Source organism: Tauraco erythrolophus, chromosome 1 (genome assembly GCF_009769465.1).
Source record: "Tauraco erythrolophus isolate bTauEry1 chromosome 1, bTauEry1.pri, whole genome shotgun sequence".
Taxonomy (NCBI): Eukaryota; Metazoa; Chordata; class Aves; order Musophagiformes; family Musophagidae; genus Tauraco; species Tauraco erythrolophus.
The window spans coordinates 90,550,449-90,568,490 of NC_141465.1; the positions used below are offsets into that span (position 1 = coordinate 90,550,449).

Here is an 18,042-nt window from a genome sequence, read left to right on the forward strand (position 1 = left end):
AGCCTAGAAATTCCATATGGTGGCAATATCTAACAGTAAATCTAGAAGTTCTTTAGTTCCTAAGAGAAACTTAGAAGACAATCTTAAAAATATTTAAAAAAATCAGTTCACCCTAATTCTAGGAGATTTCAAGTGGAGTTTTGTTTAGTGTTTGTTCTCCATGTCAATGTAATATGTGATTTCATGTATTATACATAGAATTTTAAAGGATCATTAAATTAAGCTCATTGTAATAAAGTCAAAAATAAATTAATTTTAGTTTTTTTTAAAAAGCAGCATATGTTAAACATTCCTGAAATTTGTATTTTCAAAAGACTCAAGACCTGAACAATGTAGAAAAAGATTTACAGAAATATCTTCAAAAGTGATTTAAGAGAAGAGCTGTGTAAAAAGTAATGAGGTATTCATTGAACAATTAACTATCAAACAGAACAAACTAGTTTGGCTAGCTGGTCTTCTATTCAGAAATCAGAACATTGTCTGTCTGGCTTACATTCTTGTTTAGCCTGTAAAGTAATCCCTCTTTTGATCTTCGTTTCAAAATACAATATAAACTTCTTTGAAAACGTTTAACACAGCGTTTTGGTTAATTATGAGGCCGTTTTTTGACATCAAATAGATAATAAACACTGTTTAGAAAATATTTCATTTTATGAACAGCTGTTCTGCAATGTTTATAGTCTCTACAGATTTTATTTTTTTGTAACAGTAATTTACCTCTTGTGAAATCTGTGTTACTTGTTCCTTCTGATGTTCCAGATCTTTTACAAGCAATGAGTTTTGCTTTTCTAGCTGCAGTAACCTCCTTGCCAAGTGAACACTGTGCCAATAAAAAGCAAGCTCAAGTTGATTTTTTTCCAAAATATGCAAAAGAAATTCTCACATTTATACTTCAGAACTTGATTGCCTTAATTTTTCACCAACGCTTAAATATTAATATATATAAACTACACAGTGAAACATGCCGAATGGCCAAAGTTAGAAAAACAATGAAAATATTACAAAATTTAACGGCACAGAAATAGCATTGCTACGTTATGACATTGTAGTATTTTTTACAATGTAATTAACTTTATAATTTGTGCAACACTACACAATTGCAGTAATCATGTCAAAATGTGTCAACTTTTGAGTATTTACTTTTTAGCAACTTTAGGGAATCACTGTAAATGGTTTCTCCTTAAATCATTTTTTAAAAAAATGCACATTAATATACATTTTGTAGTGGAACACTGAAAAATGTAGTATTTAATCATTTTCAAAACAGAGGCAAAATTGTTTTGTCTGACATTTCATATGCTAAATAATTAAATGTCACTTTAAAAAAAAATAAACTCTTACGCAGATCCTCAAATTAACTTAGAAGTGAAGAGAAAGGATTATTGAGTTACTTAAACATCGTCGTTAAAAAATGAGACCCTCCTCAACCCCTTTCATGCTTCGTGTCCAAAGTCAAAATAATTTATCATCAGTTCAACAGCATAGTTCCATAGGCAGCAGTGGGAACACTCAGTACGCAACTGCAGAGCCTACTTCCAGATATCTAACCTCGTCTTCCAAGCTGTTATTAATCATTTAGTCCTGTTTGATACAGTCTGTAGAGCCTGACTATATTCCACTAAAATTGACTCCTGGATGGTGAACTGAAACGTACTCCAAACTCCACTGATTGTATTGATTAGAATTAAATTGGTTATAAGGGGAGGTTAGACGCCAAGTCTCTGTCTTAAACCTATGATTAGATGTCTAAATTTATGTATCCTGTAATGAATCCTGCCATCTTTGTAGGATTCAGCAGCTTGGTGCCTTATTATCAGAAATTGTATCTACAGAATTTATCACTGTGCCCCTCTGTGTTTAGGTACCATAGTCACCAACCTGTTTCACAATATGACACCGGAAATTCAGAGCCCTAAAAATAAGGAAGATATATAGGGCTAATACCCCTTTTTTAGCGTGCCTTAACCACTGGACTAATGGCTCTCCACAACCATCTATCCTTCCAGTCAAATGTGCGCCATTTTTCAGAAACTTGTATACTGAAGAAAGGGAGAAGTCACCCCAGTTCAGATCTTAAGACTCTCGATGCCTATTGTCCATAAACTGAAAATGTAAGACTGCAAGTCTCCAAATAATGGATAACAAAGTATTATCCAGTTCTTCACCATGATACTGAATCTATAAGCGTGTAAGTGGTCTAAAACAGACGAACAATGAGATTATATTCACCTTCAAGCTAAGGCTTAGAGTGTGTAAAACTACATGGGTGTCTAAACTCTTTGAAAACTTGACCAGTCATAACCTCCACCTTCTCATCCGTAAAAGGGAATACACTTTTAGATTTGGCAGAAGTCTTAATATTCTTCACCTGCATTATAAATCTGTCCTTTCATATGGACAATCTTTTACTTTCATCTTGTATGAGAGGAATTAATTACCTGAAATCCTCAATAGCATTCACTAAGAGGTTGGTTCTCTCAGTGCCTCCTACAAGGAGCATTAGACTGTGCAAACAATAACTGAGAAAAAGAGAAATTAATTCTCCAAACTAGTTATCTGGATTTTTATTTAGGAGATACGAGTTCAGCCTGGAGAAGAGGAGGCTCCGGGGTGACCTTATAGCGGTCTTCCAGTACCTCAAGGGGGCCTACAAGAAAGATGGGGAGAGGCTGTTCAGGAGGGCCTGTTGTGATAGGACAAGAGGTAATGGTTTTAAAATAGAGGGAGGTAGATTCAGATTGGATATTAGGAAAAAATTTTTTACCATGAGAGTTGTAGAACACTGGAACAGGTTGCCCAGAGAGGTGGTGGATGCTCCATCTCTGGAGATGTTCAAGGCCAGGTTGGACGAGGCCCTGAGCAACCTGATCTAGTTGGAGATATCCCTGTTCCTTGCAGGGGGGTTGGACTAGATGACCTTTGAAGGTCCCTTCCAGCCCTAACCATTCTATGATTCTATGATTCTATGTGTTTTAAGATCCCTCAAGCAGAAAAGAGAAACCAATCACTTCTCTGATATCTCTAGTTAGGGATCTTATACATTAGCTATTAGAGCACAAGGGGAAACGTGGATAATTTCCCATGGCACCTTGAGGAATAATTTTCCCAGCTACAACTATTCAGTGAACTTGATCTGAATTTGCAAGATTTTGCAAGTATTTAAGGATAAACACAAGTACGTCTTTCCAGTATGCTTGTCAACATGTTTTTGATCAGTTTAAATTTAAAGCAAAGGGACAAAGGGACTGATCTGCAAAGACATTTTATTCTGGAAAACTTTGATTCCAACTATACCAGAAAATTATGCAGTACTCAAGAATGTGATAATTTATTGCTAGCAAACCACTAGAGCGTTCCTGGTAGTATTGTGGCATTTACTCATCAATGCTCTTCCAAACAGTTCCTAGGCATAGCTGAAGAGCTAGTATGGGCAAGTAACCATTGCCAATACATAGATCACATGCAGCTAGCCTACATTCAGAGTTTAGTTTTATGAGAGTGGACTACTACATGCCATTTGGTCTTGATGGTTGAGAATTGTGCTGGGTTTGGCTGGAATAGAGTTAATTTTCTTCATAGCAGCTAGTATGGGGCTATGTTTTGGATTTATTCTGAAAACAGTGTTGGTAACACAGGGATGTTCTAGTTATTGCTGAGCAGTGCTTACACAGAGTCACGGCCTTTTCTGCTTCTCACACCACCCCACCAGTGAGTAGGCTGGGGGTGCACAAGGAGCTGGGAGGGGACACAGCTGGGACAGCTGACCCCAACTGACCAAAGGGATATTCCACACCATATGATGTCACGCTCAGCATATAAAGCTGGGGAAAAAGAAGGAAGAGGGGAATGTTTGGAGTGATGACGTTTGTCTTCCCAAGTAACTATTCCAAGTGATGGAGCCCTGCGTTCCTGGAGATGGCTAAATACCTGCCTGCTGATGGGAAGCAGTGAATTAATTCCTTCTTTTGCTTTGCTTGTGTGCACAGCTTTTGCCTTAGGCTACAGTCTTTATCTCAACTCAGGAGTTTTCTCACTTTTACCCATCAGATTCTCTCCTCCATTCCAACTGGGGGGAGTGAGCGAGTGTCTATGTGGGGCTTAGTTGCCAGCTGGGGTTAAACCACAAGAAGAATGTTCCCAGGCATGTTTAATTTACCAGTATGGGTGTACGGTGCCTACATCCAAAGTCATGAAATAGTTGTAAGGTAGGTAAAGAGGTAAATAGCAAGTAGGTAAAGAGGTTTAGACCCCACAATGCACTATGCTTGAATAGGTGGGTTTGTACAAAGTTTCAGAGACTGAAGTGCATGCTGTGAACTTATAAGAGCTCTTCATTTAGGATCTCATATGTCTGGAATGAAAGAGTAGGTAGCGGACTCCAAAAGGTTATTCACATTTGTAATAGATTTTCTTTCATTAAGCAATCCTGGAGCGCAGAAAACTTATCTGTGTTTCTTTAACAGCTTTAAACATAGAAGTTGGTGTCACAGAAACTTTGCTTTAAAGCTTAGGGAGCCAAAGGCATCACACACATTTTATGCATAGCAGTTTTCCTTGAGTCAGAACAGCAGCAGGTAAACTATACACAAACTTTGATGATTTTTTTTTAATATTCTTAATTTTAAAAGAGAAAGAAAATCTATGAAGTCTCCAACACCATCATGAAGGATTAAATCAGCTTTACCTGCCAATGCCTTTTGGAACAAAAGAGGAGTATATGAAGCATTCTGATGGAGCCACTTGTAAGTTCAGAAAGTATCTTCCAAACACATCTGAAATCCTGGCTTATGGATCATCAGATTCACCATTCAAAGGTGATTTAGCAGAACATGTAAATAATCTAAACTAAACCTAATAAGGTGGTGAAAAAGTAGCATCTAAGCTAAAACTCATAATAAGCTCACAAACTATTGACACAAGAGGAAGGAACTGAAGTTTTAGGAAATGATGCTATAGAACTCTCAGCAGTCTCCTAAAACAACATACAACAAGGTTATGGATTCCCCCTTCCCCTCTTCTCCCCACTCCCCCCCTGCCCCCCCTTGAATTTTATGCAATATAAAAAGAAATCTTACAAGGAAACAATCTGAAGAGGCTTAAAAACGTGGAAGAGCAAATTAAGTCATGCCAAGTTAAGTACTACATAAAATCTTTATGAGTTTTGTCAGCAATATGTAACTCTGCACAACAGGTCTAATCTAATTGACAATCATATCAACATTTACGTGAAAAACAAATATAAAGGACAAAAGAAACAGCAAGTGGCTCATAAATCTTTGTTGCAAACATGAACAGACTGTCATTTGCCCTTAATTCTCATCAGTAACTTTTGATGTTAAATATTCTGTTGCAATGGAGAAGGTGAGGGTCAAGACAACAAAACCAACTGAACAAACCAACAGTTGTAGTAAGAGACAGCTACACACGACAAGAACTGCACTTTCAGCTCCTGAATGCTAGAAATGTACACTGTGAAGTTACAGTTCATGTTCGCCCTGTCTTTATACTCTTCTTTGTGTGTCCACCAACCATGGTGGAGTTTCTTGTTTTGGTAGAAGACAGCATGGTCAAAGTCTACCACTAACACAAATGATGTAGTTGACTTTCCTGCATTTGAGCAAATTGTGGGCACACTCAAAGTGCAAGCAATGAGTCTAATCCTGGGAGAATCACCATCTTAATTGTGGTGTATCCTCTGCCAGGCTAGAGACACCTGATACTGTGAAGGATGTGGAATCTCTATCCACAAAGAAAATAGAAACTTAGCTGGACAAAATCTTGAACAATTTGATTTGCTCTGAGCATGGTCATAGACCCTGCTGACCTCCAGATGTTCCTTTCAACCTAGATCATCCCAGTATTTCAATCTTAGGTTATGTTTCTTTTTATACTATCTATACATATTTTGAACAACAGCAAAAGTTTTTGTGTGGTCACAGTTTAAAAATATTATATATAAATCCACATTCCCTATACTTTACAGTGAGTTGTAGCCTTTATGCTCACAATGAGCCATTCGAATGTCATTATTACTTCTTAAAGACAATGCATAACATAAACTTATTATTTAAAAATGACTATGATCAAGAGGTATGTTATTGGGCCACGCATCATTTTTATATATTGATCAAATGGTATCAAAGCAAACTGAAGAAATATAACTGGAATCAGGTCCTGCATTTGAAAAGATGAAATACCGATGCTCTGAAACCCTGGCCTTCTTAATTTCCTGACAGATGCGTCTTTGTTACAATTACATACAATAATTTTTAGGGTATAAAAAACTTATTTCCTACTATATATATGCAAACAATGTAACTAGTCTGGTTTTATAGATGTTTAATTTTATATGATTAAAATTAATCTTTCTGAAAGACAAGGAAAAAATATCTCAAAATTATCTAGAAAATTACGTATATGCTCATTTATATGCATCAACCACAATAACAGGTCCTAATCGTCATTCTATTCCTGTATACTTAGGTCATTAAAAAAACTTCTTTATGTTAATCAAATTGGCTGGATTCTAAGACAAAACATAATGCACATATCTTTATTTAGTTTATCTTGAACAAGTAAATTCAGGAGGCACATTTTTACCTTTGCTTCAGTCGTCTTTTGGCTGTTGTAGGAATATTAGCTCCATATCCATATGAGAAGAGAACCCTTTCAGCTTCGGCTTCATTTTCCACTGCAAAAAATTGCAGAAAGGTATTGTTGAAGAACATAATTACAGTGAAAGAATTAAAAAACTTCTAAGTAATTCTATTTATAATTATACACGTGCACAAGCATTTTTCTAGAAGCTAGATTTTCAGTTGGTGTAACCTTCTGGACTTCAGTGGAACAATTTTGTTCACAATTAGTGTTAATACAGTGTCATACATTAATTTAGAACACTGGCAGGTTTTTCATTTTTTATTTTTCTGATTAACATAAGACTTATGCAATATGAAAGTAAAGAGTTCAGCGTCCTTGAGTATTCATATTATTGGTATAGTCAGAAAATATACACTAATAGTATAAGTTTAATACAGCAGTACAGGGTGAGGTTGCTTAGGTTTTTTTACCACAAGGATTAATTTTCTGTGCATACATGTTGAAGCAGAGGAAGATAAAATTAGGGATTGTTTAAGCCAACTGGACATAAACAAATTCACAGGACAACAAGGAACACATCCAAAGTTGCTGAGGGAGCTGATGTCGCTGTGACGCTGCTCACTATCATCTCTGAAAGACTACAGTGATCAGAAATTTCTGATAATCTGAGGAAAACAAATGCCATACTCATCTTCAGAGAAGGGCAAGAAAGAGATTCCAGAGAATGACAAACCAGTCAGCCTTGCATCAGCCTTTGGGAAAGTTATGAAGCAAATTCCCCTCAAAGCTACCTCCAAGCATGGACAAGAAGGTGGCTGGGAACAGCTAGCAAAACCAAATCGTGTGCGACTAACTAGCTAGCCTTCTGAGTTGAAGTGACTGGTGGTGTTGGTAAGAGGGAGCAGCAGAAGTTGTACACTTGAATAGTGTCAAGAGAAAGTCTTTGACAAAATCTCTTATAGTATCCTCAAAGTCAAACTAGCAAGATATGTTCCTGTTCCCACATCCTAAGGTAGACTTGTAGTTTGGAGGTAGCAGACTGCTGCTGAGCACAGCTTCCAGGAACGCCTGATCAGACAGCAACTGTCTGTGCTGAGGTGCTTATCTCAGGGCTTAAACTAGCACCTCCACATAAGCGGATCTGGGAGATGCTTCCTCTTCTGCCACTGTTTGGCAACGGCTCAGTGACCTTGTGTCACTTGCACACCCCTAACATCATACTTGCTACAATCTGGAAACCTCAGACATTAACTGAAACGCTTCATGAATATACAAATAAAATCGTTGACCACTTAATTAATATTACCCATGGGCCTTTTCAATGTCATTTATGATAACATAACAAAAAGTAGTTCTCATCGACAAGCAGACTTTGTTTATGAGACAATATGCTACAGTGTAATTAAGTATTCTAAGTTAAACAACTATGTACAGTCCTAAATATTTATTGGCAGATTATCTCATCTGAAAAAAAACATGTCTAACCTATCATTAGATTCTAAGCAAATTAAAATTATATAATGTAAATATATAAAGATAGAAGTAAGTTAAATACTTATGCTTATGCAAAGTAAAAATATTCAAAATAATCTCTGCCTCCATAGGTGACTGATTTCTGGAAATGTATTTAAAGGATTTAAAGCACATTGGAATTGCTTTGAAAAGAAATCCCAATAAAAGCAAGATTCAAACGTGTAGAGATTTTAATATTTCAGCTTGTGTAATTCAGGTTTCCTCTCTGTAAGATAAAGTGGGCTGGGGTGAGGGGGGGAAGTGTGTGTATGAGGTAGGTAGGGGCAGAGGGAGAGATTGAGAGGAGGGGTAAGAGAGAGGCAGGGGTGTGAGAGAGGGAGGGAGCACAAGCAAACACCGGCCCAGACACCACCCAACAGCTTGGATGAATTGAGTAGTCGTGAACAGGAGAAATAAATTTAGGAAACGACGTGACGGTCCTATCTGACTCATCTTTGCTAATGTTCAAGTGCCTCAAAATCAGAAATATGTTCTCCTCTCAACAACTTGCACAAAGCTACGGCTTCTTTCGTCACTTGTCTAATACCTTTTTAACGCTATTTTAAACAAGGATTCTTAAAACACATTTAGAAAGAAAAAAGCCTCTAGTAAAGCACTTGTGGAAAGCCACATATCTAGTTACATGAAAAACACCACAGAAATTCCAGTAAGTATGATAGAAGATTACTGATGTGGCAGCACACAGGCACCAGAACTTCAGATTGTTGAGGCTGTCTTAGTTATGACAGGAATTCCTAGTACCTTAAACACCTCTGGTTCAGAAAAACATAAGAAATAATTTAACCTGCCTTTGCCATAACCCTTCTTTTTGGTTACACACTCAGTGTTGCTATGTCTTACAAAAATGTAATATCCTTCCCTATAAATTCGTATCTGTCAGTAGCATCCCCATAAATGTCAGATCATGAAGACAAACATAAAAAAATTGGAAATGTTGTAGATATCAAGTCAAAGTAATGTTCTGTATCAGTGTGTGCTTCTTTTATCTTCTTTTTTGTCTTCCCAGGCTCTTCACCTGACTTTGTGGTGTAAAATACGTATTTTACAAGTTAGGGGACACTTTTCAATGACAGTTTTTTACACTACTAAGCAAAAAAGTGCCATTGTAAGGATATAGATAGGTTCAACGTTCTTCTTAAAAAGATACTGACCAATGGAAATAAGAAAAAAATCAAACCAGTCTACAACAAAAATATCCCAAAGTTAATATTTTACCCTGCAAAGGAAGAACAGACAAATACCAAAAAAGTTTACTACTGTTATTCATGTGGAAACCACTAAGATGCTGCAAGGAGTGGCTACATAAATCCTTGATAGCTTCCTGAACAGGCTGTTTCACATTATTTCAATATTAATAAAGTGAGGCATAATGATGAGGGAGTAACAGTCACAATTCAGTGATCTCTTCCACATGCACACTCTCCAAAGAAAAACAATGAAAAGCTTCTATGATTATATGACAAAAGCCACCTCACATGTGCAAACATACAGTTTATTAAAAAGTCCAGAGATCTCAACCCCACCAGCATCCCCAAATATTGTCGAACAGCAGAGGGTTCATAACTCAAGGAGAAGAAAAAAATATTACATGGTATTGAAATATAAAGAAGTGACCACAGGACTGACGAGTAAAATCTTACTCTCACTAAAGTCCATAGAAAATTCTAATTGTCTTCCACACAATGCTTCAGCCTGTATTACGTTCTCTGAAACATAGACTGGAGTATTTCTAGAAAACATTAAATGTGAAAAATAGTTATATTTCATTTTTTTCAACTATTTTTCTACTTTTAGCTATTTATGACATGTAAATACCAGGACATAATTTGAGACATAGGAGGAAGAATGTCTGTGTTCTCTTTCAAAGTGTTTTTAAAAAAGAAATACACTGATTTCTTCTGATTTTCCTCAGAAGTTGGTGCTGGAATTCAGTCTTAATTACTATCAATCCTAACTTTCAATATCAAATACACTGTAATAATAGTAAGAAAAAACAATTTAGTTATTAAATAGAAAGCATATTGAAATAAACTGTAACTCCCTTTTTTCTCCAACAAAATCAGAAAATAAATTAATTATATTTTAATAGAACAGTCTATTTGGAAACTTTCATTTAAGTCATATTCTGTAGCATAGAATACAAATTGTAATTAAAATATATACTTAAGAAGAAGTTAAGAATGATTTCATTCTGTAAAAAACTTTACTGCCCTGCCAAGATGCATAAGAAAATGTAAATCACTGTAAACAAAAAACAGCACTCTCAACTCTATCTTCTCCTTGGAAAAAATGAAGGTAATGTCCAAAAATTCTGGGTTAATATATAAATAACCCTTAGGCAAGTTTACTTCAAAAAACACGTTACTGACTAAAACACAAGCATGTATATAGCAAACACACTTATGGTCAGACTGGAACCTTTGGGTAGTCATGCCATTCTAACAAGTACAAGCTGCAGTGTATAAAATTAGTAAAGTACGTACAGTCTAATTACTAAAGATACCCAAACATCACTGCATCCCAGTAATACATAATTTGCTCCACACTACTGTTTATATATATAAAGCTTATGAAATGATTTTCTGACTGGAAAACATTATTTATAAATTGTGATTATTTTTTGGAGAAGCAAAGAAAGAGAAAAGTACAAGAAGATATATGCATTAGTTCGAAATCTTAAAACGTCCTACTTTGTTTACATATAGGCTAAAAGACTTCAAGATTACAGACTTAGTTTCAAATAAGAAATCACTTGCTTTGTGGATTAATTTAGTCTGAGAATCAAATCAATAAAGAATTCATAGAAATTTTGCTGTGTCTGAGAACAGACATTGTTATTTTTGCCAATCATAAACAAAAATTTTCACAAACAATCAAGCCTGAATTTAATTCAAAGCTTAGTACTTGGAATAGACTGATCTGCCACAAGCAACTACTTTATGTCTAATTATTATTAATTCAATACAAGGAAGAGCTTTTTTCCCCCCAGTTCATCCAATAATTCACATTAATCACTGTACTGTATTATGAAATCAAAAAAACCCAGGGTTTTCTGGTATTCAAAATATACTTAAATAATAGGAGAATCCTAAAAAACATATATAGTTATAATGGATGATTAGAATAAGGAAAAGAGAAATGAGGGAAAAAGAAACACTGAGATGATTTTTAATATCCATATGTCTAAGTTCATGTTTACTTGATACATATTTACAAATACATTTAGAAACCCATCATTAATACTTTTTATCAAAATAATTACTGTATCTTAATTGTCAGGCATGAGAAGGGAGAACAACAGGCATTGTAACACTTCCCAAGTGCCATAAGAAACAAGACATCTTGTCATAATGTCAGAAACACCGACAGATACAATATAATTTGTGACAGAACTTACCTTCTGCTGTCTGTAATATTATCTCATCAAGCTCTTTTTCAAGCTTTTCGTAAGTATCTAGCCTTGCTTGAAACTCAGAATTCTGTGTTTGCAGTTCAATAATGCGTGTTTCACTAGAAGACTGAAGACTATAAAATTCCTTAGTAAGCACCTGTGAGAATGAATAATGGAAAGATCAGGGATTTGGCATTACAGCTGTTTATAAAAGAGGCAAAATGTAATACATGTAAAATGCTTAGCAGTATGATACTAAATATTTGATGTAACTTTTGCACAGAAAAGATTAAAATACTTTAAAAAGCAGTTATTTTTTCAGCTATATTATCTGGCAGCGATTACACTCTGAGGTCATATAACTTATGCCCACCTCCTAAGGTCTTAGTAATTCTAAGACTCTCTGAAAAAGCTAAAAGAATTTTAAAGAAGAGTTAGGAAAAGCAAAGCAACACCTAAAAAATTACTACACAGAAGTCAAAACAGTATAAATGCATTTATTGTTGTTGCTTTAACTGGATTCAGATTTCAGTTATCAATTAAAAAAAGAAGTTCCTTTATAGAATGGTAAATGCACAAATAACAAAATTTGTTGTTTAAGATATTCCTAAATTCCAGATTCTTATTATTTACTTATTACTGGAAGGAAATATAACATTAAAATTTAGAACTAATGTAAATACTTAATCCACTAAGCTTAAACTAAAACCATATATTCAAAAGTAAAAGTTATGAAGGTTTGTATAAGAACTAAAGTTTGATACAGTGCTTGAAAATAGGAATCAACATTGACAACATAAATATTATAAAACCAATTGGAATAAAAAAGTCCTTGGTAAGTAAAGTAGTAATCTACATGCTTTGCAGAAAAAATCCCACCCAAACAGGTAAAGTAATAACCAAGTAGTACTGTAGCTAAGTTTAATACTAACTTCCCAAATAAAAATCCTAAACATTCAAGATGACAACTGAATGTAGATCTTGAGATACTGAAATATATGCATAGTGTATACAGCATTAATATCAGACTCACTGTCAGAAACTAAAGAATGCACAATACTTGGAGAAACCAGCCACTCGAATATAAAAGATTGGTCTAGTGTCACAGAAGGATAAATGTTCAAATTTGACAACATATAAACCATCTGTTTCCTAGTTTTAGCATGCATAAGAAGAGAAACTGCTCTATGCTAAAATCCAAACAAAAACAAGAGTTGGTTCACAAAGCAGCTGTAGCTGAGCCACAAGACACTAGTGACTACCCTATTAATTAAGATCAATATCCTATAAGAAGGACGAGAAAAAACCCTTAGTACATGGATACTATATGTAAGACAGGAAATTGAAATATTAAGAATTCAGTCAAAAGGAACAAAAGTAAAAGCTTCAAACATTGAATATTTAAATTCTGCAAGAACACTTTTTAATGAAAGAGCACTGGTTTCAAAGCGTCTCTCCAAAGAGAACAGGAAGTGCCAAAAGCATTAGTAGAATTGAATGCCAAATACTGAAGATGTTATTCAGATCAAATAAATATCCACAAAGAAAATGGAAATATAACTTGAATTTAACTATCTTCTGAAAGTTTAGATATGTCCTGTGCAATTAAAAATCTGTTTAGCAACCTCAAAGTCTAGCAAAACTGGCACTCCCAGTGCTCGTGACCACAACTAACCTCATCAGCCAGGATCTGAATGTCCCAATACAGAAAATACAAGAAATTACATTTTTTCTAAAACTCTCTAATTCTGTTTCCACTCTGTAGTTCCTTTTCATAAACACCCTAGGCAGGTTCAGCACTAGAAATGCGGGGACTTGAAGGACAGCATCCTTCTCCAAAAAATGAAAGCTGCCATAGCTGGCAGTTGGAAAAAAGGTTGTTATTCTGTCCTGTCCAGTTTGTATCCTGACATTTGTTTTAGACATACGCTACCAATCTCATTTAAATCTCACAAATTCTCCTCAGTGATATGATTTTGAGACTAACTTCACACAGGTGAAGAAATTTTTTTCTAAAGTAAGTTTGCTCCGCTGAATACTCGTCACCTTTCCAATACTAAAATAGGTGAACAGGATAGGATCCATTTTTGAAAGTACATGTTTGAGAGACAATAAATCCTAAGCTTGCAGAGACAAACAGGTCTAAGGCACTCAACTCTATGTACACAGGTACATTAGGCGCAGGTGCCCAGGCACTGGCGGGGATCTGCAGGGCAGCCTGCGTGAGGAGCGGCTGGGGCTGCCCCGTGCTGGACACGGCTCCGACTGACCCACCGCAGGGCACGGCTGAGCCCCTCAGCCATGGTGGAGGCACCTCGAGGAAAATGTATTAAGAAAGGACAAAGATGCTGCATGGCAGTGAGGGAAAAATGTGAGAGAAACAGCCTTGGTGCAGACACCAAGGTGAAAGAAGGAGGGGAGGAGGTGCTCCAGGTTCTAGAGCAGAGATTCTCTCGTACTCTGTGGAGTAGGTCATGGTGAAGAAGGTTGTCGTCCTGCAGACCATGAAACACCATGTGTCGAAGGTTTTTTTTTTTTGGGACTGAGGGTCGAGACAAGAACCGAAAAGGGAGCACCCACCAACCATGGTCTCGGGCAAAACATGACTCAGGCTTTCTTCATAAAAACAAAACAATTTATTAACAGTTACTAAACAAAAGACAAAAGGGAACGAAACCGGTTACTTGAGAGGAGAAAGAGAAAACAAGGCCCGATCTTAAAACAACAACCTCCCCACCCCCTATTTTCCTTTCGTTCCTGGCTCTGCCTTCCCCCCAGCGGCGCAGGGAGACAGGGAATGGGGGAGTACAGGTCAGTTCATCCATGTTGTTACTGCCGCTCCTTTCTTAAAGGAGGAGGAGTCTTTACACCATTTTTCCCTTGCTTCGGTGGATCCCCTACTCACAAAGAAAAAGTCCCCAAACTTTTCCAAAGTAAGTCCTGCCCGCAGGATTGCAATCCTCCCCATGGATCGCACCAGTTCGGGCTTTACCAGTCTCGGCCTCTTAGGGAGCTGCTGCCACTCGCGTCGGCGTGGGTCGTCCCACGGTCTCCAGATGCCTCCACGACCTCGTCGTGCATTCCATGCCCCATTATCAACAGTACCTGGTCGCGCATCCCCTGCTCCACGACCTCTCCTGGGCTCAGGCATCTCCTTCCCGACGTGGGTTTCTCCACAGGCCGCGAGTGGGTCGCTGCTCCGCCGAGTACACCCTGGCTGCAGGGGGGCCGCCTGCAATCTCACACCGATTTGCAAGGGAAGCCTCAGCTCCAGTACACCTCCTCCTGCTCCATCTTTGCTGACCCGGTCGTTGTGGTTGTCTTCTCTTAGATATTAATCCTCTCTAGGGGAAGCTCGGCCCGGCGGGCACCCCGGGAGTGGGGCGCTTACCGAGTCCCCCATGTGGCTCCCCGGCGCCATCTTGAGCACATGGCGCCGGCCCGGGCCCGAGCGGCCGCTCGGCCGGGAGCCGGGAGCGAGGGCAGCGCCCTCCTGCTCTCTCCTCGCTCCTGAGCAAAAAGCCCCTTTCCCGCCCCTTTGTCTCAACTTAAATAGGGCAATTCGCAGAGGCGCCGCCTTGGCTCAACCTCCCCCGGGGGGGGATGGGACTCAGATCTGGTGGCACAGGGAGCAAATCCCCTCCCCTGCCACCAGAACACCCCCCCACACATCAAACTATCACACCATGCCAGAGCAGATATCCACACTGCAGCCCATGCTGGAGCACATCAACGTACCCTGAAGGAACTGCAACCTGTGAAAAGCCCAGGTAGGAGAAGATTTTCTCCTGAAGGAAGCTGCAGCCCATGGAGGATCCACACTGGAGCAGGGCAAAAGCGTGAGCAGGAAGGAACGGCAAAGAGAGGCGGCGATGCACTGATCTTAACCATCATTTCCCATCCCTCCCTGCACTGCTCAGGGAGGGCGAGGCAGAGGAGTCAGAAATGAAGGAAGAAAAAGGGGTGGGAAAAGATGTTCGTCTTCGTTTGGCACCATTCAAATCTATTTCAATTGGTAAAATAAGTGAAATCAATTTTCCCCAGGTCAAGTCTCTTCTGCCCATGATGGTAATTGCTAAGTAATCTTCTTATCTTCATATCAACCCATGAGCTTTCTCAGCTTATTTACCTCCCCACCCCGTCCTCTTGAGGAGGGGGAGTGCATGAGTGGCTGGGTGGGTGTCCGGCAGCTGGCCAAGGTCAACCCATCAGGATAGGATTAGCAATGTTAGCTCTTTTCAATGCTGTAAACACTGTGCTCTCTGTGACTTCTTCAGCTGTAAAAATTTGTTCCAGAATTGTGTATCAATAAAAAGTATTTTTATTGTGTAACAACGCTACTACAAATCCTAGTTTTTAATAATGGTACTGAATTCACCGTAACTGTTCTGGTCCAACCGTCTTCTTTCCCTACAATAATCACATAGACTGATATAAGCAGCTTTGTGATACGAGCATATGTGTTCCTCACGTGAATGAAGTACTGCCTTCAACATCTCTCTGTAAAAGATTGTTTTGCTTTCTTCCTCTCCCCTGAGTCTTGTTTTCCATTGAACTGGTCAAATTTAATAAGCTGTGTCATTAGATTCTGCTTCAGCAGAATTTGGTGGAAATATTAGTTCGGCCATGTATGTTCTTTGCTACTTTCTCCCCAAGCTTCTCCATTTTACATTCTAACTGAAAACAACTATGTAATGCTCTGTAAATTGTCTCTTCATACAACATACCTCCAGCTTTCTCTGATACTTCTCACATTCCATTTGGCACTGCGAAAGATTCTTAGCTGTTTCTTGTTGCATGAGTTGAACATGTTCACTTTCAAAAGACTTTAACTTACTTTGGTGAAGAAGTTCAGCTACTTTGCTTTCTGTGCCAAGCTGCATTTGTCTATACCTAAAAGAAAAAAAAAAAAACCAAAAAAACCAAACCAAAACGTTTTGACAACTCAAAAATAAACAAACTTCGAATACATGCTAGTTCTGTTCATTACAGGTATAAATTTCAGAAATTAATATAGTATTTCTAAGAGTTTAATAAACATTAGTAGGGTTATCTATGTAACTATTGTAACCTGTATTTGAAACATCAAACCTGTATTTGAAACATCATTAGGAAAATGCAATACTATAAATGACAATAAAACACAGAAGGCGGAAAACTCAGTCCATGGCTCTTCTGAGAATGTTGTTAATGCACAATCAAATGAGAATGACCTTACAGTATACTCTATTTTTTAAAAATGTTAGATCAATGCAAATCTCTTTCTCGGTACACAAATGTATGCACTGAAGTTGTTCCATGGGAGAGATACTAAGAAGATATTGTCTTCTGTCTTCATCACCAAGTGTTATAGGCGATAGGGAGGAGTGGTATTAGACATCAGTGACATCAATGGCACATCCCTTGGGGATATCATGGATATCAGCTACACTGCTTTTTCCCATAACCAAAGATAAGAAGAAATATTAGACCACAATGGTGTATTAATTTCCACAATCATTCAGAACCACAGGTCCTTTTCAAAAAACAGAAATTAAGTATATTTTTGAGAATATCACTATAAGATAATTATAGGTGACAGATAAATAATATTCCACTTAGAAGTGGACTTCATTCATTCTACTCATTATACTTCACAGGCAATCTCAAAAAAGCGGGGTAAAAAAGTTTGCTGATAGAATTCTAAATTACTGGAATGTAGAAAAGCTTAAGAATATTGGCATTAAATAGCAAGAAATTCAAAGGAGATATATGCAAAGTAATTCACAGGCTGTAAAAACGATCCTAACCTTATACAGAAAACAATGAACTTCTAGCTGTTTTCATTCACAAGTGAGATCTTGGGGTTATACTAGATAAATCCATGAAAACTTTGGCTCAGTTTTACATAATGGTCAAAACCAACATTTTGGGAATTACTGTGAAAGCAATAGAGAAAATTCGGAAATCACCATGTCACTTTACAATTCCATGATGCTACCTGCATTCTCAACACTGACTACCTTTCTAGTACGTCACCTCACAAAGAATATAACAGAACTGGTGAAGCATCAGAGAAGGGTAATAAGGATTAGCTTTGACAACCAGCAACATTATGCACTTACACAGTTGCACTGTGTGGAAAAAAATTACTTAATTAGGACTCTACAGCTTGGAAAAGAGATGGTGTAAGGAAAAGGAAGAAATAAGGGAGCCCTGTGACATCATGAGTGGCATAGAGAATGAGAATAAGAATCAACTGTATTTTCCAATAGATGAATGAGAAGGCATCTAATAAAGCTAGCAGATGCAGAATCAAAACAAATAGAAGTCGTTCTTCACACACGAAAGCTGTGAAATTCCGTACCATAAGATGCTGTGGATGCTAAAAATTAACACTTACTCAAGAGGATACTGAAAAAACTTGGAGCAGAGAAACCCTTTGACAACTATTAAATGCAAGATGGTACATCTCACACAAAAGTCTTTCAACAACGAATTGTTAGAATGTCAGATAAACCTTTACTCTAACCCAGCAC

The 18,042-nt window shown here is 37.5% G+C and overlaps 1 protein-coding gene across 1 annotated transcript in view; it reads right to left on the bottom strand.

Annotated features, from left to right (window-relative positions):
• The window catches only part of PIBF1 (progesterone immunomodulatory binding factor 1), a 128,334-nt gene that overhangs the window by 38,641 nt on the left and 71,651 nt on the right, over positions 1 to 18,042 (bottom strand). Inside the window, exons 10-13 of the mRNA XM_086611658.1 lie at positions 16,252 to 16,417; positions 11,531 to 11,681; positions 6,601 to 6,691; positions 718 to 820 (exon numbers count right to left, since the gene is read on the bottom strand). Coding sequence (XP_086467784.1) covers positions 718 to 820; positions 6,601 to 6,691; positions 11,531 to 11,681; positions 16,252 to 16,417 — 511 coding nt within the window. The remainder of the gene's footprint in view (positions 1 to 717; positions 821 to 6,600; positions 6,692 to 11,530; positions 11,682 to 16,251; positions 16,418 to 18,042) is intronic.